We start from the raw sequence: 20,614 nt of genomic DNA on the forward strand, positions 1-20,614 counted from the left end.
TTCCTAAGAGCACAGCATCTTGCCAATATCTCACGTCTCAGTACATTTGCAATTCTATAGGCAAGACTACAAATAAGGAGTCCCGATTTTCTAAGGACTCTCACTTTCTTCCCACCAAACAACTTTAACTAAAAAATGTCCCCCTCCCCTCATAATTCAAACTCACACGATAAGTGGTATTAGAGGTCTCTAAATGTTTTACTTCATGAGAACTAAAAGAAAGTATAGAGGGAATTGTATGGCGGACTTTAGGTCACACACATGTCCCGCTTTTTCATTAAAAAAATAAATATATACGAGACCATTCTCCAAAGTAACCTACATAAAGCCAGAAGGTTAGAACCCTCAGTGTTATCCAGGAATCTTCAGAGTTCCCATGTCTAGCTAATTCCCCATTTTCTAAATAGTTTTCCAAAAATGTAGCTACATTCCTGTACTATATAATGTCTGCTAAGCAACAACCGTATATAAGCTAATACTATACGTAAATAATGTATACAGCTAATCAATAGCTTATACAATATTAGCAAATTGTGTATGCATATTTACAAAAAAATAAATAATGTAAACCATTTATTCCTATCCATTAAATAGAAAAACTATTCAGTAATTTAAAGTACTTTTAATAGGACTATCGGAACTTTTTTTATTTGTTTTTTATAACTAAATTTTATTATTTAATTATTACTATTTATTAGTTGTAATATTCTCGTTTTATTTGTTTATCCAAACATACAAAAAATGGTCAACAAGACATAATTTAAAAATGATATATATAAAATTCCTGTTATCTGTGAATAATGTCATTACAATAACGCAATTTCTCATACTTTTATAACAAAAATAAATTTATTTTCCTTTTCTTGGTTTACATCGAATGGTATATGGCCCAAAATATTTCAGTACTTTTCTTATAAATGACATGAATGCATAAATCTTGATTTATGCTTTAATTTAATTTTAGAGTCGTAGAAAGGGCATTAAGTTAAAGACGTGAGCTGGAAATGTTCATTTTTTAGGGGTAGAGATGTTCGGGGGGGGGGGGGGGGGGAGGGATTGGGAAATTCCATTCAACAAAATGTTTAAAAAACAGGAGCCTGTAGCGAGGAAAATTGCAGAACCGCCCTTAGTCTATTCACTTTATCCTGTGCAAAAGTTTGTCTGTGAGAGGCGATCTATTCACTACTCTGACGCATCTAGGAGCGATCTCTGCGCAAGAAGTGCGCAATATAAACTTTTAATACTAAAATATCCGTAAAGGGTTTTTTTTTTGTTTTTTTTAAAGGCACGTGTCCTCTACTATATATAATCTCTGCTCAAACAAACACTGGAGAATTTCTATAGAGTTCCCATCTAGTTGTTTAAAGTCCTCAGGTTTGGTTTGGGAGACAATGCAGCCAGTTCTCAGCCCCGACTGATGTGAGAAGGGGGGCAGAAGGAGTACTGCTTATTAACATCATATTGTGTTAGTCAACGACTGAATGGAGCTAATAAAAAGGGGGAGAGTAGATTTATCGTTACATTGTTAGTAAATGCTTTTTTTTTGTGTGACTAGGCTTTGGAAGAGAAAGTCTAAAAAAAATAAAAAAAATCAGGACAAAGGAATCCCAGCTTCATTCTTATACATGAGGGCCAGGGGATTGTCCATATAGAAGCCCTAAACATCTGTCCGGCCACTAACCCACTTCACAGCGCTTACCATGACAAAGGGGCACTAAGGTTTGTGTAGAGGCTTTGAACACTCTTTAGAGACAATGGGCAGAAAGACAAAGTTACATTTAAACTTCACAGTCCTGTCACTCCATACAGAGGGCTGTATGACCCTCACCAGATATAAACGCACTCCGTGCATTGCTTTGATAGGCTGGTGACCCAGTTCAGTTGCTCTTTAAAGAGTTAAAGTCATAATGATGTTTTCTGCAAGTGCCACAAAAGGGCTTGAATTAAATATTGACAAATCCCAAACACATTCACTGATACAGGGTGTAGCTGTCGTGTTATGTACATAGGCGAGTAGTGGCTTCTGTGGCAAGATATCACTATTTCATTATCCATTTGTTATTGCATTTACTGGGAGGACAGATATTGGGAACACATGGATTATTAAATGAGGGTAGACACGAATTAGAAATAGATTTACTAATCTGTGACCCTTTGCTTCAATCAATTATATAGATCTATTTATCTGATATCCCTGTATGGTGTCTACTCATATACAATTATGTATCATATCTATTTATGTATCACATCTATGTATCATATCTATGTATCAAATCTGTGCATCATATCTGTTATCCATGTATCAAATCTATGTATCATCTCTATTTATGTATCATATATATTTATGTATCAAATCTATGCATCATATCTGTTATTTATGTATCAAATATATGTATCATGTCCATTATCTATGTATCAAATCAGTGTATTATATCTATTATTTATGCATCAAATCTGTGTACCAAATCTGTTATCTATGTATCAAATCTGTGTATCATATCTATTATTTATGTATCAAATATATGTATCATATCCATCTACAAATATATCTCATATGTATCACATTTATCTCATTTCTATCCAACATCATATCTGTCTAACATCTATCAACTATTATAAATCTAACATCTATCATCTAGTATAAATCTAACATCTATCATCTAGTATAAATCTAACGTCTATCATCTAGTATAAATCTAACATCTATCATCTATTATAAATCTAACCTCTATCTGACGCATATCCAACATCTATAATAAATATCTATCTCTTAGAAACACAATTTATTATTCCCAGACATCTCCCAATTCCCAAAGCCTGAAATTCACTTTCCCTGAGACTTTGTACATACAAATCTCTTTCTTGTGTAACTGTAGTAAAAACGCTGCTTCCTGGGCTGTCTCATGGCGAGGAGAATCAGTGTTCAGCCCCTCTATTCACTGCTAGAGGGGGACCCCTCTTCCCACCACCACAAAGGCTCCGTACTATCTATATGAAGGTACAGTCATAGTCAGCCATAGAATAAACACAGGGACTATGTAGGGATTCATCTGCTGCTGATTGTTACCCTGACATTAGGCACAAATGACGTCAGTGCAGGAAAGTGGGTGGAAGTTTGGAGCCTATTCACAGTGCGTTTAGTCACTAGGACTTAGACAATAGCGCCTTTGTGCCACCTTAACTAACACGCCTTTTGTTAGTGTATCTTTCCTAGACGAAAGTGTTAAAGGCCAAACACATTGAGAAACTGTGATTTAATTCTTCTTCTTGAGGACACATTGCTCAGTTCCCCTCTGAATAACTTACCCTAAAACGTCTCCTCACCCCCATACACAGACCCATAACGCCAGGAAGTTATTCCAGATACTAGTTTAACTGTCAAAGTGATTTTAGTCCAGATTTAGGAAAATACCACTAGAATTCACATTATTATTAATATTATTCGAATATACACCAATGCAGTAAGAAATATATAACAATGCACCAACAAATAATGGACTTTGCTGTCAGGATCCTGGGAAAAAAAAGTCAACAAATCAAGCAGTAAATTTATATAGTAAATAACACCCTGATTAAGAAGATTACCTTTTGATTTTAAAAGGGTAACAGCTTATACAAGAGAAAAAAAGTAATTTTATCTAGATATAGGATTTATAATTCTAAATGTTTATGAAAAATAGAATACTAAGGTAAAAATAATGAATAAAAAACAGTCAAAATAGTACAATGTATTAGCAGGAAATTTTCCCATGTCAGCTCGTGTGCAAGTTAGGTCTCTGGGTTTGAAAAAGTGGAGATGTTGCCTATAGCAACCAATCAGATTCTAGCTGTCATCTTGTAGAATGTACTAAATAAATGACAGCTAGAATCTGATCATCATCACCATTTATTTATATAGCGCCACTAATTCCGCAGCGCTGTACAAGAGCTTACAGTCTAAATTCCCTAATATAGACAGAGACAGACAGAGGGAGAGATTAGGGTCAATTTTTATTGCAGCCAATTAACCTACCAGTATGTTTTTGGAGTGTGGGAGGAAGCCGGAGCACCAGGAGGAAACCCGCGCAAACACGTGGAGAACATACAAACTCCACACAGATAAGGCCATGGCCGGGAATCAAACTTATGACCCCAGTGCTGTGAGGCAGAAATGCTAACCACTAAGCCACTGTGCACATTGTGATGTCTGATGCACCATCGGGGAAAGTTCCTGTGTGTGAATATGGACTATTCCACTTTACACTGGGTACGAGCTGCAATCACCAACTGTGCAATGGGCCATAACTAGGGCTACATCCGTCATTGGTGGGAATTCTCCGTCACATCCTCTGCACTAAGCCTGTAAAAGAAATTAATGCATCTACTGGCAATTAAAATGATCATTCATTGTTTTCTTTTTTTGCAGGTTTATAGGATATTAACAGTGTGACATGATAATGAAACAAGGGGCAGCATGTCACCCCCTCAACTCTACTGCCGTAGTATGGACCTTTGTGACCTTTCCACTAACACAGGGCTTGTGATATCTGTGAGATATTTTTCTATACAACTGGTCATCTTCCTTGGCTACTTAGTGAGAGGAGTTTATACTGTACTGGCACCTTACCTGGTTGCAAGGAGGGTATTGTTGAATGGATATGAAATTATATATGTACACGGATACATGCTACAGCTTACTAGGAGTATAGTACTTTTATAACTATTATTATATTATAACTTAATGAAAGTATGAACTTTGGAGAACTGTGGGTGCATAATTTCATGAGGTCTATGTCTCTCCCAATTTTGCCTTTTGTCCTATATTTTGCCATAGCTTTTAAAAGAAAGTAATATGAATTCCAGTACGTTCCAAAGGGGCGAGAAAATTTGGGAAGACTGAGAGTGGGGCGAACATGTAAAAGTGTCTTAAATTGAAGGAGGAAAAGAGTGAAATGGGCACACATGTCAGCTTTATATTTCATCCGTCGGGGAGATCCTGGAGGGCGGAGGGTCACGGGCTCAGCAAAGTGTTGGAGCAAATGTGACTTATGCAGACTGAGTCCGACAGACAAGCCGGGGGCAGGAAACTTATAGGTGCTCAACCACTGGGGTAAGTTATGAACGGACGATGGTTATCAGCTGAGATGCGTCCTGCTCAACACACCCAGGGTCTGATTATTCAATAGGCAGAGCTGGGTGCCAGGAGGGCATCTTCCCCCCGGCCTGTCCCATAGTGGGCTACCTTGGGCTGGGTGACCTAGACTCTATGTTTAGAGGGGGGAGGGCGCGATTTTGCATAATCACGCCCCTCCTTTACTCTGATTGGCTGGTCCACATTTATCCCCAACTTCAGCTCATGATTGTCCCCGCCCCCTCCCATTTTGATCGTAGGCTGGGACCACTGATTGGCTGGCCCGCGTTTAGCCCCACCTTCTGCTCGCGATAGGCCCATAGCCCCTCCCGTTTTGATCGGTGGCAGGGACCTGTTTTAAAGGTAGGCTTTCTCCTGCTAGGGGGGGGGGAGGGCGAATGCCACGATCGCCCCCCCCCCCCCCCCCCCCTCCCCTGGATCCACCACTGGGGTCACCTGCATGCTTGTCCTTTGAAATGTTCCTAATAGGCTGCTGATACGAGTCTCTCCCCCTGTGCTAAAATTTGCCACCCAGCCCCCGACCACAATCCTCCTCTTCTATCCCCCCCCACTTTCCTGATTCCTTCTCATAGTCCCCATAGTTCTGTAGACTTGACATAAGTACTGGTCCTTCTTGAGTCCTCTTTTGTGTTTGTAATGTTATATTTTGTATTGCTTTGAAAATGTTTGGATAACAATCATAGGTTATGGAGCAGAATTCTGGGGAACCCAAATGTTTCTGAGCTACAGATTCAGAATGATACCTTATAATAACAATAATAAGTGCCTCTTGTATGCTTGGATATAGATTCAGATATTAAAATAGACACCAAAAATCTATACAGACTGAACTGCACATGACCCCAGCAGCTAATTTGCAGTACTCCATGTATTGCGGATACACTGCATAATCTAATTGGTGTAAAACTAGCATGTGATGTACACAGCGTGAAGTGACAAAGTGATACCAGCCCCAGTATGGGTGAAATTGCTCTTTATTCTGTGGTTCCAGCCTCATCCACAATCCATTTCACGCCCCGCTTGGGGTCACAGGGTGGATTCAGGCTGAATAACAAAATAAGCTTTCACGTTCTCCTCTGACAGACGTCAGTCGGCTGAGAGCTGGGACATGTTCAGACTAGAGAACTACAGCGGTGTCCACTTATTGTGCCCACACTGAGGACGTCATTTATGGGGACATTGGATGAGCGCAGCCAATCATCTGGTTTAGCAGCCTGGAGGGACCGCCGAGCCCACTGTAACGTGTTTGGGGAGGCCAGAAAAACGTGAATATGCGCATTGTGCAAACGTCACATCAACCTCCTAACACTTTACTACCAGCCATCTAGGGAATAGAAAGCTCTTTATGGCTTAAATAAATTATAAGAGTGAACAGGCATCAGGAGCGTCCTAATTAGGTTACAATTATTTTTTACATTAGGTAAAAATGTTCCCCTAGAATGTGCTTCCCCACTAGAAGGTGCCATATATTTCTTATGTGTAGAACAGGACCTGTTTACCATCAGTCTGCAAAATTCAAGTCCTTTTACGAAGTGAAAAAGGCACGCACCCCTCCGCACAGCAAGGGGCAGTGCTAAATATTACACCCTCACGTTTGAATAATCACAAAATGAAACTGCTCTGTAAAATTAGGCATACTGCTCCACGACTCGGTACTTAGCAAGGAACGCCGGCCTTTTGTCCAATTTTTCTTGTCAGACTGTTCAAACTACAGCCCACCGAAAATGCTGCCAATTTGGCCCAAACACCAAAGCACTTTGGGAGAAATCTAGGGTTGCCTGCTACACCATGCCTACCAACTGTACCAATGGAACATGTTCCCGCAGGTGGGAATGTTGGGGGTAGGGAGATATCCAATAGTCACCCTAGTGCTTTACCGAGCTAAGCAGCCCTCTGGGGGTATCAAGTTCTCATTGAGACATGGCCACACCCAATTTTCTACTCCCAACGACTGACCTGTTGGGAGGTATGCTACACTGAGGTGAAAAACGCCCTGACGGTACGGACTCTTTCCCGCCCCTTTCCGCCTCTCCATGGTTGAGGAGACACAAGTGTAAGATGTGGATTTTCACCCTAAATGAGGCCTTGGGATTTGTATCCAGCAATACATCACTATTTTCCCCATTTCTGGTTTTATCTACAATTGAACACATAAAAGTTTAAATCCATCCACAGCGATTTATAATCCTAATGTCATGTGATCAACCCAAATCATTAAACCTCAGCCGAGCGATCCCTAGTACAAAATCAGCTGTCATCTTATCCATCAATTCTAAAACACCCCTCACCCAGCACAAGGTCTACGTGGCAACACATAAATGAATATACTTTGTGCTTTGTACACAGTTAGGTTGTCTAGTAATCCTGTATCTTGAGGCGCCATCTGAAATATGATCCACAGACTAGCGCGTACATTTGTATTTATGTGTTATCACTTTTATCATTATTAGATATACAAAGAAGAAGCTACTAATTTATAGTTAGATTCATCAAGCCTACTAGAATGGAAAAGGGGAGATGTTGCCCATAGCAACCAATCAGATTCTAGCTATCATTTATCCAGTACAGTCTACAAAATAATAGCTAGAACCTGATTGGCTGCTATAGGCAACACATCCACTTTTGTTCTTTGGAAGGTTACATCTACCCCTTAATCTTGTGTAGCAAGACAGTCCCTCCCTACACTTTGCTGCCGCCCAAAACCCTTGGTGTACCTCTGGTAGGCACAGTCCTCTACATAGGAGCCAATATCTGAATACACTTTCCCAGAAGACACTGCTGCTTGGCATGTGCAGATATAATATATCTTGTATAATATAGTGCACTGCAATACTCACCAGGATATGTTCACTGACCATAATTCTATTGTTTACGCATCTTAGGACAGTTCTGAGGCATGTGCTATTGTTGTATTTTAAAATACACATTAATTTCGAAAGTCCAGATAATCAGGTTAGTGAGAATTGCATTATATACACACACAAGGAGAGAAGTCATATTCGTGATCAACAGAGCCAGGTCCGAATGGGACAAGGTTATATGGCTGAGATATGAAAACCTGGTATAAGCTCGTTTGAGGTACAGATCCACATTTGTTACAACCAAGTAGCCAGCTAAGATTAAATTCAACCACGGCGGCCATTGCCGTAACGTCGTGCCATATCACGGCGAGATCGGCTTTCATCGCTAGGGTTTGTTGCGCTTTCAAAAATAGTGAGATTTGTGTACTAAATCTGTTTATCGTGAATACCCACGTTAGTGCCTATACATTTTGTTTCTCTTTATGCTATTTATTCATATGTATATATATATATATATATATATATATATCGTTTATTGAGAACTGAAATAATAAAATACTATATATTTGGTATTTACATCTACAAACAATTTTTTGGAGTGTGGGAAGAAACCTGAGTCATATAGAGTAAATATATAATGTAAGACAGGGTTTCCCCCCCCCCCCAATCCTATCCTCAGGAAGCCTTAACAGTGCAGGTTTTCCATATCTCCCTGTTGGAGCACAGGTGTAGTCATTACTGACTGACACATTGTAACAGATCCACAGGTGGTCCTAATTATGTCACATGTGATCCTGAAAACCTGCACTGTTAGGGAGCCCTGAGGACTGGGTTTTGGAAACACTGCTGTAATGGGATTTTGAAAAGGAGAATTATATTCTGGGGGCAACAGAGGAACAACTCACGGGCAAATTAGGCTTTTCTCAGCAACTAGAGGTAAATATAGGAAGATTTTGGAACCTTATCTGGTTTTCCAAATAAGGTTTTTATTTCCAGAATTTGGCACTATGCCTAAATACCTTGTGTAGCAGTGCTCATCACAGTGACTTTAGGAGAAAGTGCTGAAGGATCATGTATGAGTATATGACATTCCCTCCCTCGTGATCTTACGTATCAGTACTCCTCACAGTAACTGTAGAAGGAGTGGAGGGATGTCTGTGTGTATGACATGACCTTGTGTGGCAGTGCTCCTCACAGTGACTATAAGAGAGGGTGCAGGGAGATGTCTGTGTGTTTGACATTCCTATCCTCATTATTTTATGTAGCAGTGCTCCTCACAGTGGCTGTAAGAGAAGGAGTGGAGGGATGTCTGCGTGTATGACATGACCTTGTGTAGCAGTGCTCCTCACAGTGACTATACGAGAGGGTGCAGAGAGATGTCTGTGTGTTTGACATTCCTATCCTCATTATTTTATGTAGCGGTGCTCCTCACAGTGGCTGTAAGAGAAGGAGCGGAGGGATGTCTGTGTGTATGTCATTATCTAGTGCAGTAGTGCTCATCACAGTGACTATAACAGATAGTGCAGAGGGAAGTTTTTTTGTGAATGAAATTCCTGTCCTCATTATCTTGCGTAGCAGTGCTCCTCACAGTGGCTGAACAAAGAGGCACTTGGTGATTACGCCCATTTGTATGACATATTCACAGAGGAGCAGCATGTTCTTTCTTTCTGCGTTTTGGAACATGCTAGAGAATGGGTTTCTGGATAAAAGCTTCCATACATTTAGTACAAATGCTGCAGTCAGCGCCAAAGCTCCTTGAAAAGTGTATAATGTTAATGTTTAATTTTTTTTTTTTCTTAAAATAACACCCACACACATGCTTCATACAAAGTCATCATGTCATAGTCATGCAGTAGAAATGCCAAGAATTGCATGTACGTCCGTACGTACGTCCATTCAAAAAATGTTTGTTATTTTACATTAAAATTAAAGGGAATCGCTGCTAGAATATTTTGTTGTCTGATTACATTCAATTACAGTACAGAGCTGTTGTTGTCATCAATCTATCTGCGGAAAACATTTCCTTAGCTGGTGGACTTCTAAAATCCTTACGTATATAAAGTTTATGGCAAACAACGGGTCACTTTGATACTGCAGATCACACAATGCATGGTATATTATACAATAACAGGACACCCCCTTGCAACCTAGCTTCCATCGAAGTGAGGATTACTTAATAACATTGCAAAGAGCAGTGAATCAGCACTGACACCAAAGCGACCAATCACCAACCAGCTTTAATCTGTCTACGCCAGTTAGACAATGAAAGCAAACGTCTGATTGGCAGATAGGGGTGCTGCAGATTTGCACCTCTCAGCAATGTTAGATAAACGGCAGTGACCAAAAGGAAAAAGCGCGATTATATTACACGCGTTACATGACATGGCCGTCATTTAAATAAAAAAATAGATCCCCTTTAATAATTAATTTGTAACGTGCATTACAAAAGGCATCATTTAAAAACAAACGAACATATCAACAATATAAAAAGCCATTGCAAAATATGCACGACCCTTCCAATCCATGGGAGCATAAGAGTTTCTTCAAACATTAAGAAAAAATTGGTATTTTTAAAGGAGGACTGTTATCCAAATGCACTTATTTGAAATGTTGGAGCAATTAAATGTAATTAAACATTCCTTATTTAATATTTAAAAAATAAATAAATCGCATTTTAGCAAATTGTTTTATATATAGGGGTATAATTACTAAACTGCGGGTTTGAAAAAGTGGAGATGTTGCCTATAGCAACCAATCAGATTCAAGCTGTCATTTTGTAGAATGTACTAAACAAATGATAACTAGAATCTGATTGGTTGCTATAGGCAATATCTCCACTTTTTCAAACCCGCAGTTTAGTAAATTTAGCCCAGAGTGTTTTGTTCCAATGTGTCTCTGTTTTAGTACGCTGTTGGCTGTGGACAGGCGCGGGCTGGCAGATATCAGCCCGGGGGGCGCACAGGCGTCCGCATCTGATGACACGGGATGCGGCCGCGTCATTGATGACGTGTCCGCATCGCGTGTCATGTGATGCGGCCGACTGTGCGCTGACGCGGCTGCATCCCGTGTCATCAGATGCCGCGGGTAAAAATCAACATAAACTGCATCCGGGGGCGGCCGGCCCTAACAGTGGTGAGTCTGAGTGGCCCGCCCCTGGCTGTGGAGAGCTTTTAGTCGCTGACTAAACCTCTTCATAGACATCGGCAGCAACAATGACACATGTAGGATATAAAACGCAAAGACTAATGAAAAGGAAGCGCATTGCAGCCCTCTAAATATTACATCATATTAAAATGTTTCCAACATTCAAATATATTTAGTATTACACAAAATTGGATCTGGATAACAGTTTTCCTTTACATAAATTTATTCATATCTCGTTACTAATAATAAGAACATTTGCAAATCATTGTTATTAATATATTATTATTATTTACAGTCTGCTGCCTTTGGGTTGAAATACATCACTTACAAGTATGTTTTGTCTATTTAGTGGGATTTTTAGACAACTTTTATAATGTGATGTTTAAAAAAAAACCAAAAAAAAAAACCAACAAAACATAGCAGTGAGAATGTGACTACTTTGCATGATGGAACACAGTAACCTGCACTGGTGAAGAAAGAAGAGAAAACAGCACTTATAAGTGGTGTATTTAACCTATAAGGCAACAGAAAAAAAAACAACAACAATGGTGTGAAAATGATCTTACTATCTGTAGGGGGTTTATGAATAAAAACAATGGATGTGAACAATGTGAATTATTATTTATGAAATTCCAACATATATTGTTATTGTTTTTAAAAAGATATATAATACAGTACAGAAAATACCAAACATATTAAATACAATGTTTTAGCTTTTTTTTTTTTTACTTTTTGTTATAAAACCAATTCATCAGTGTAACTCACAGAACACGTTTCATTCAGCAACAGAAGATAATAAAAGTCCTTTATAGAGAGTGCACGGAGGAATTACTGAGGCATGCATAATATTTATTGATGACATGTAAAGAGATAATGTCATTTTAAGACACATTTTCCATGTACAACTTATTGGATGTTTTAGAAAATAAACGGATGGAGCCGTTTTTTTTATACCCACGGAGTGATCGTGGTTCTGTGCATTTTTATTCCTGAATATTTTTTTTTCATTCCTAAGAAAAGCAGAATGGTTTTGAGTTTATTCAAATACAAGTTCTCTTCTTTGGTGCTGTTTCCAGTTTTGGGTATTGACATAGAAGAAAAGGAGAGATGTAAACCTGGTTGAAATACGGTACTTTGACGTACGGTAAGTCGTTGGTTGCCAACAAAGTTCCTAGGATGTAGATCCGATGGAATCTGAATGGAACGTTATGTAACCAGAAGATGCTGATGGTGTACTCAAAAAGCTGTTCGTGCTTCCTTTCTCCTCCATCTTGTTCATTTGATCTTGTTCGGTCCATGTATTGGCTAAACCGGCCTGGCGGCTGCTTGGCTCAGCGGACCTCGATTTAGAGGCTACCTCATCCAATTTCGGACATTCAGTCTTTTGAACGTGTCTGTGACTGCTACGATTGCTCCTATGCCCTTCTGTGTAGAACCGTCTGTGGTCATCGTGAGGTCTGAGATGACCGGGTACGTTAAGAGTACAACTTTTTCCATGGGACGAGAATCTCCGCAATACCTGCGGCTCTCGCTCAAAGTCCGTCAGGGTGAAGTGAGCACTCGATTGATGTTGGTGCTGTAAAGTTTCCGGTATAAGAGAGATAGAAGAAGACCGTATAGGACCTTTCCTTGGACTTGGAAGAGGAGTATCGTCAATGAAGGTGACCACCTCTTCCCTGCTAAAGCACTTAAAATCTTCTTTGTATAGTTCTTCCAGGGTAAAGTGTTTCAGTGAAATGAGGCTCTCGGATGACTTACGGCACTTGCGATACTGCAGGCTGGCGTCATCGTGGAACATAATCAGGCTGCTGCGTCTGTCCCGCCTCGGCAGCGTAAAGAACGAAATGGCGGCTATATCTTCCGCAGATCCCCAGCCGTGAAGGAATGCCGGGATCTGACCCGTGGTAAAAATATCCGTTTCATCGTGGGAATAGCGTCTTGTCGGAGGGACCTAAAAAAAAAAAACCCAACAAGAACAATTGACGCAGGCAATCATTTCATTCGCTGGAACAGCCAGATTGTCCGTAAATAATAAGCATTCTTCATAAAACATCATGGCTTGGTGTTAATAATGTATCTTTGTACTTGTAGATAGTAAAAATATTAAATTTGGCAGCTATAAATGACCCATAATAATTTGGGAAGCAGACAAAGCATTTTGCAATTCGTGGAAACGAGAGATGAGAGTAACAATCAGCCATGTTTGGGGTTCAATTAATTTTGGCCAGGAACATTTTATGGTGCTTTTTGCTAGGGGTACAACAGCTTTTTGTTATATATTTTCATCTACTGCTAGGTGTGTGATTGTGTTAGTGAGGACAGGGCTGCATGTGACAGGGGCAGTGACATGATGTGAGGAGGGGAATGGAGGCAGCAGGAAGTCACAGACTGAGAGTTATATAGTGGAATGAGCAGAGTCCCCCAGCAGCACAGAGTATATCAGGAGATGAGTGATGTGTCAGTGAGGACAGGACTGCATGTGACAGTGGCAGTGACATGATATGAGGAGGGGAATGGAGGCAGCAGGAAGCCACACACTGAGAGTTATATAGTGGAAGGAGCAGAGTCCCCCAGCAGCACAGAGTATATCAGGAGATGAATGATGTGTTAGTGAGGACAGGGCTGCATGTGACAGGGGCAATGACATGATGTGAGGAGGGGAATGGAGGCAGCAGGAAGCCACAGATTGAGAGTTATATAGTGGAAGGAGCAGGGTCCCCCAGCAGCACAGAGTATATCAGAAGATGAGTGATGTGTTAGTGAGGACAGGGCTGCATGTGACAGGAGCAGTGACATGATGTGAAGAGGGGAATGGAGGCAGCAGGAAGCCACAGACTGAGAGTTATATAGTGAGAGGAGCAGGGTCCCCAGCAGCACAGAGCACTATATGAAACAAAGTTAATACCTTCAAAACTCTTGGTTTAAAATCACCCTTTTCCTGTTTAAAGCGGACATATAAGTATGAGAGCCAACTTGTGTAATATTTAACTACTTTTCCCAAAATTGTGAATTGTAACTCAAAAGTCGAATTGGGGGGTGGTTGGAAGCTCTCTAGTTCAAACCAATAAGAGCTTTGCTTTATTCGAGCAATAGTCAGTGATCAGTAAAATGCTGCAGATGGCAATATTTGCCCAAATTTGAAAATTTCCCTAAATTTGCTAACCATGTACTGGTGCACACTATCCAATCTCAGCTCCAAAATGAAAACCACTGAAAATATTACTTTACAGTGCAATATTAGTTATGTCAAAGCACCCTCTACCTATAGAAATTAGTCTTGTTATGTGAGCATATAGTGTCCTGCAGGAAACAATTATGATAATTACCATTGGTAAGTAACCCAAGCCAGATGTAAAATGATAAGATAATGGTATATAAATGCATGCAGATTATAAATCAAAAAAGACGCACATGTAAATCAATTGAAGTTTATAAGCTAAATAGCCCTAAAGACAAAATAAAATCAGGTCAATGTGTCCAATGCAAGAGAGAGGTCACAGGGCCCCCCGATAAAGCTCTAAATGAAGATGGGGGGCACAAAATATAGATGAAAGGGTTTGGTTGCACTTAAATCGACTCTTTTTTAATTAAATCATTACGGGGACAAAACAAACTAATCTGAAATTCAGAAAGCAGAAATTACTATAGATCAACAGACACGTTTTCAAGAAAAGAAACACACGACACAAAAGGGCAGTAAAAGTGCAAGCAAATAGTCCAGAAAATGTCGTTTCCTTATAAGGATAAAGCAATAATTAAAAAAAATAAAAATAATAATAATAATAAAAAAACTGACTTTCAACCAAATCAGCAAAACAATGTTTTAAAATAACTATTATGTTCACAAATAGAAGTTATTATTACGTGCAAATTGTTAAATCCCTCTGTTCTGCCATTCTTCATTTTGCCCAGCATACTAATCATGTATACTAAAAATAACAACAAGAACAGAACAATGAGACATTCAGAATATACAACTTCCAGACTGAATGCAGCATGAAAATTTGATGCAGAAAATCGCGGACAGACATTATAAGACCAGAATCAACTGCAGTGAGTGCATGTTAGGCCTGGCCAACCTGTGGCTCTCCAGGGGTGGTGGAACTACAAGGCCCAGCATGCTTTGCCAGTAGATAGCCGGCCGACAGCGAGCAAAGCATGCTGGGAATTGTAGTTTCCCCACACCCGGGAAAGCCACAGATTGGCTAGGCCTGATGCAAGTGATCTGTTACATTTGGAGCAATAAACCTCTAGTGGATACATTATAGAATCATATTTTCATTTTTGGATATTTGTTTTCATCATGCATTCAAATCTTTATAAATCTGTTGGGCAAGATTTAAGGGCCAACTGCAAAGATCTAGGTCCAGGACATGAACATTTCATTTATACCGGCAGTGGTGCGCTGACAAGTGAGTGTACTGTGGGACTACCTTTTGTTAGGCATAAATGCACGGGCTGGATGGGAGATTTTAGCCCGTGGGGGTGTGACTCAGCTTAGCAGCTTATTAGGAACATGTTTAAAGGAACAAAAATGCAGGTAGCCCAGTGATACAGCCAAGGTAGCCCAGTATGGGACCGGACTGGGGGGGGGGGATGCCTGGCAACTCATACGGTGCCCAAATTGTATGAGATACAGCAAATTAAACCTTGGGACGAGTGGACAGATCACCTTTGACTGGATCATTGTTTAGTGTGGCTAGTAGATAATCGTGCTGCTGGAGGACCCTGCTCCTTCCACTATATAACTCTCAATCTGTGGCTTCCTGCTGCCTCCATTCCCCTTCTGATCATGTTTTCCAGCGTGCTCAGTAATGCCACCAGTGGGCGTGACCAGCATACATGGGGGCATAGCTATAATTTTAGACAGTGCTTGGCTGCTCTCCAACTCTCCCTATCCCCATAATATACATGGGCAATGCTGCATGCACTACTGTTAGGTGCACGCAGCTCTCCCTTTTCAAGCAGAGCCATGTGAAGCGGGAGCAGGGTCCAGCCACCTCAATTATACAGTGACCCAGGTCTGGAAGGGGGTTTCCAGGCACTAGGAAACCCCCTCTGTTTGCCTATGGGGGAGGGGGTATTGTGAAAGTTGGGCATGGTTTTATTTTTATATATTTTCTTTTGAGCTCATTGATATAACTTTCGATACAGCGTTTTGTTGGTAGATATAACGGCAGAGATGGCTGTACCTGGAGATAGTGCATTTTATCTTCCTGCGCTTCCTTCATAGGATAGATCTGCGGGATTCCCCGTTCTAATGCAGAAAAGTCGTACTTGGTAACGCGTTCCATGGCCATAATGTCACCCCCGTAATTATAGTCGTAGGGTCTTTCGTATATCAGATCAGAGTGGATTCCGCCATCGGGGCTGTTATCTGGAACACAAAGACGGCAGAGATAGAGAAGTGGATTTAGCAGGATACTATTTGCTTTACCAGCCACAAGATTAATAAGGTAAACAGTCAGATGAATACAAATTCTACTGTAATTTGATTATGTACCATGGTAATACTATGTATCTTTTGTAAGAGCCCCAGCACTTTCTCTGCTACACTTTGCATATTGCATTGTAATTCCTATTTAAAGTCTACCTGTAGCCTGAACAAAGTGGGAGGAGCCATTATGTGGGTGGAGCCTGATAAGTGGTGACATCACTGAGGCGTGATGTCATCCATTATCCATTAGAAAGAAGACTATACTCATCCCTTTTATATTGTTCGCACTTTTCCCCCCGATTTATCTCCAATTGCTCTTTCTTGTCTCACCTTCATTCTCATCGTCATTGGACATGATCGCGATACACTTGTCCCAGACGGCCTTCACATCGGCCCGGTAGCGATCACAGGCCCAGAGGAACATGGGCAGCAGAAGAGCTTGGACTACGGAACACCAGAGGACACCGAGGATCATCCAGTCATCGGACTTGTCAAACTTCAAGCTGGCGAAACTTACAACCTGCGCGTTAAAGGAAACACGAATGTTATCGCACTGGATCCCATACATACAGATTATTGTATTCTCTCCAGTAATATATAACCCTACAGCAGTGAATTCAGACAGGAGCTAACATCCCATGGCACACACTGATTATTTATACATGAAAAATGTGTTCGCAGGCACATTTGTTATCTAGAAATTATTGCATTTTCTGACTAGGGGGCAGTCAGAATTGACTCTCATTCAGCCCTAAAAAACTGAGTGTGTCTCTTCTCTATCGATCGATAACCCATTTGTTGCACAGGTACCAGAGCTGATAAGTTACACTATTGGGGTGTTACTCTGACAGTTTGGATATCATTAGTCGCTGTGCAGATTCCTCCACACTCCTGAACCACGAGAGGGACTTCCAAAATGCCAAAATATCCTTGGATGAACTTGGTTTCATCTAGAGGTGTGTTTGACACAACAAACTTTTGTCATCAGTTTGTTTATAATGATTACTCATATAGTAAGGAAGGCTGGATGTCAGTGTGGTTAACGGAATTATACTATCAAGATTTTTTTCCCCTTGATTTTCAAGTACAATACAAGATCTCTGAAATAGGGTGTATTAAGGAAACATATGATGTGTTAAATACACCTTAAGTTTGAATAAAACAATCGGCACATACTTAAAAGCTGTTGACTTTCCAAAGATTGTTGTAGAAACTAGAGAATACCTAGAAAACTTTTGATACAGTTTATGGCTGGATTGTTAGAGCACATGGGAGTGGGTCCTTCCTGCTTATCAACAATACTAACTCAAGTTAAAGATAAATGATTCTTTATCACACTGCTTATCTAATGGTACAAGACAAGGTTATCCACTATCCAATAATCTTTATATTAGGCGTGGAAGCCTTAAGCTAGAAGTATCCAACCCAGATATTAAGCAAAACTCATTTAGACATTAATAACTGGTGAAATTGCTCATGGATAGAAAGAGTTATATAAAAAAACCTTAATATCCTTTGTACATTACTTCCAAACTGTCCCTATTATCAACCCCCAAATTCTTTAAGGAATTACAAAAGATCATCAGCGACTCTGTCTTGGAATAGACCACGGTTTAAACGTGATACGCTGTATAGACGTAAATATTTAGCTGGCTACAACAACTTCCAAATTTTCGGATATATTGCCACTCAGTCCATCTTAACAGCACTTAGGAGTGGTCTCAGCCAAATAGCGCAAAACAATAGATTAAAACAAGGGACCATTATTTATTTTTGCCAATAGATGTCTCTCCTTGGTTACAACATTTACCTTGCACTCAACAGCCCAATATTAATCCCACTGTCAATGGTTCAAATGTGAGCACCTTAAAACGTGCCAGGCAGACAAATGGGCACACTTGTGCCTATAACTAAGCAGTATGGGTCTGTATTTTCTTGCAGTCAGTGAATGACCCCTATTGTTTAGTAGAAACCTTATTTTATGCAATGAGTGAGCTCAATTTGCAAACGTAGTTTTTATAATAGTGCAATCCGGGTTGCAATTCTAGATTCAGACAGAAGAGGGCAGCATTGCTTTTCCTATCTGTAACAAGTCTCGTGTTCTGTAAAAGTAAGATATAATATACTGGTAATTGGCGTTTTTTTACTACAAACATCAGATTAAAACAAGATTTTCAAACATAAGTTAAAGACCCAACAGCACCGCTGGGAAGAACAAACACAACATGTAAAAAATGTATATATATTTGCAGTGTCTGGAGTTAGATGGGATCATAAAAGCTTCTCCCCCCCAAGGAACACGTAACAGAACACTTCTCATATTTTATTAAAGGATCCTTAAACCTAGAGTAACAACCGGCTTATATAAAAGAGCTACTGGTATAAATCACGGTATGAGGAGCTTCTCACAGCTGAACGTCTGAAATAAAGAACAGGGGCTGTCCTCTGAAAATTGGGACTTTTGGTGGGTATGATATGGCTGATGCCAGAGGACAAGATGGCGGTATGGCGGTCCGGGGCTCCGCCCCTTCGTTGGTGGGTGGAGCAGGGTTTTTTAAAAAAAAAAAAAAAAAAAAAGATACTCACGTGATCGCGGCGCCGGTCTCCTCCTCTCTGCTCTGTGTACACTGACTGCCGGGCCTGACGTCATCAGGTCACACGTGACCGTCAGTGAGGAGCAGCCAGAGAGGAGCAGCCAGAGAGGAGCAAGATGGAAGAAAGAAGACAGAAGAGAGGAAAACAGCTAATACAAATGTAAGTAAAAAAAAAGGGAGAAACAGTGTGAGGAACAACTGGGGGGGGGGGTAGAGAGAGAGGCACAGTATGAGGGGAATGGGGGAGAGAGAGAGACACACAGTATGAGGGGAAAGGGGGAGAGAGAGAGGCACAGTATGAGGGGAAAGGGGGAGAGAGAGAGGCACAGTATGAGGGGAAAGGGGGGAGGGGAGTGGCACAGTATGAAGGGAAAAGGGGGAGAGAGAGAGGCACAGTATGAGGGGAAAGGGGGAGAGAGAGAGAGGCACAGTATGAGGGGAAAGGGGGAGAGAGAGAGGCACAGTATGAGGGGAAAGGGGGAGAGAGAGAGGCACAGTATGAGGGGAAAGGGGGGGAGGGAGTGGCACAGTATGAAGGGAAAAGGGGGAGAGAGAGAGGCACAGTATGAGGGGAAAGGGGGAGAGAGAGAGGCACAGTATGAGGGGAAAGGGGGAGAGAGAGTGGCACAGTATGAGGGGAAAGGGGGAGAGAGAGAGAGGCACAGTATGAGGGGAAAGGGGAAGAGAGAGAGAGGCACAGTATGAGGGGAAAGGGGGAGAGAGAAAGGCACAGTATGAGGGGAAAGGGGGGGAGGGAGTGGCACAGTATGAGGGGAAAGGGGGGGAGGGAGTGGCACAGTATGAAGGGAAAAGGGAGAGAGAGAGAGGCACAGTATGAAGGGAAAAGGGGGAGAGAGAGAGGCACAGTATGAGGGGAAAGGGGGAGAGAGGCACAGTATGAGGGGAAAGGGGGAGAGAGAGAGTGGCACAGTATGAGGGGAAAGGGGGAGAGAGAGAGAGGAACAGTATGAGGGGAAAGGGGGAGAGAGAGAGGCACAGTATGAGGGGAAAGGGGAAGAGAGAGAGAGGCACAGTATGAGGGGAAAGGGGGAGAGAGAGAGGCACAGTATGAGGGGAAAGGGGGAGAGAGAGAGAGGCACAGTATGAGGGGAAAGGGGGAGAGAGAGAGGCACAGTATGAGGGGAAAGGGGTAGAGAGAGAGAGGCACAGTATGAGGGGAAAGGGGTAGAGAGAGAGAGGCACAGTATGAGGGGAAAGGGGTAGAGAGAGAGAGGCACAGTATGAGGGGAAAGGGGGGGAGAGAGAGAGGCACAGTATGAGGGGAAAGGGGGAGAGAGAGAGGCACAGTATGAGGGGAAAGGGGGAGAGAGAGAGGCACAGTATGAGGGGAAAGGGGTAGAGAGAGAGACACAGTATGAGGGGAAAGGGGTAGAGAGAGAGGCACAGTATGAAGGGAAAGGGGGAGAGAGAGAGGCACAGTATGAGGGGAAAGGGGGAGAGAGAGAGGCACAGTATGAGGGGAAAGGGGGAGAGAGAGAGGCACAGT

At 41.4% G+C, this 20,614-nt stretch overlaps 1 protein-coding gene and 1 long non-coding RNA gene across 7 annotated transcripts in view; one reads left to right on the plus strand and one right to left on the minus strand.

The window, feature by feature from the left end:
• Positions 1–11,908: 11,908 nt before the first annotated feature.
• GPR153 (G protein-coupled receptor 153) overlaps positions 11,909–20,614 on the minus strand; it is a 55,277-nt gene continuing 46,571 nt past the window's right edge. The window contains exons 4-6 of the mRNA XM_075190059.1: positions 16,844–17,033; positions 16,269–16,453; positions 11,909–13,027 (exon numbers count right to left, since the gene is read on the minus strand). Of these exons, the coding sequence (XP_075046160.1) occupies positions 12,248–13,027; positions 16,269–16,453; positions 16,844–17,033 (1,155 nt within the window). The 3' untranslated portion in view covers positions 11,909–12,247. The remainder of the gene's footprint in view (positions 13,028–16,268; positions 16,454–16,843; positions 17,034–20,614) is intronic.
• The window catches only part of LOC142106976 (uncharacterized), a 260,709-nt gene continuing 259,247 nt past the window's right edge, over positions 19,153–20,614 (plus strand). For all 6 annotated transcript variants that reach the window (XR_012679831.1, XR_012679830.1, XR_012679832.1 and 3 more), the window contains exon 1: positions 19,153–19,267. This is a non-coding gene — a long non-coding RNA (uncharacterized LOC142106976). The remainder of the gene's footprint in view (positions 19,268–20,614) is intronic.

The sequence above is a fragment of the Mixophyes fleayi genome, chromosome 11 (genome assembly GCF_038048845.1).
Source record: "Mixophyes fleayi isolate aMixFle1 chromosome 11, aMixFle1.hap1, whole genome shotgun sequence".
In the NCBI taxonomy this organism is placed as follows: Eukaryota; Metazoa; Chordata; class Amphibia; order Anura; family Limnodynastidae; genus Mixophyes; species Mixophyes fleayi.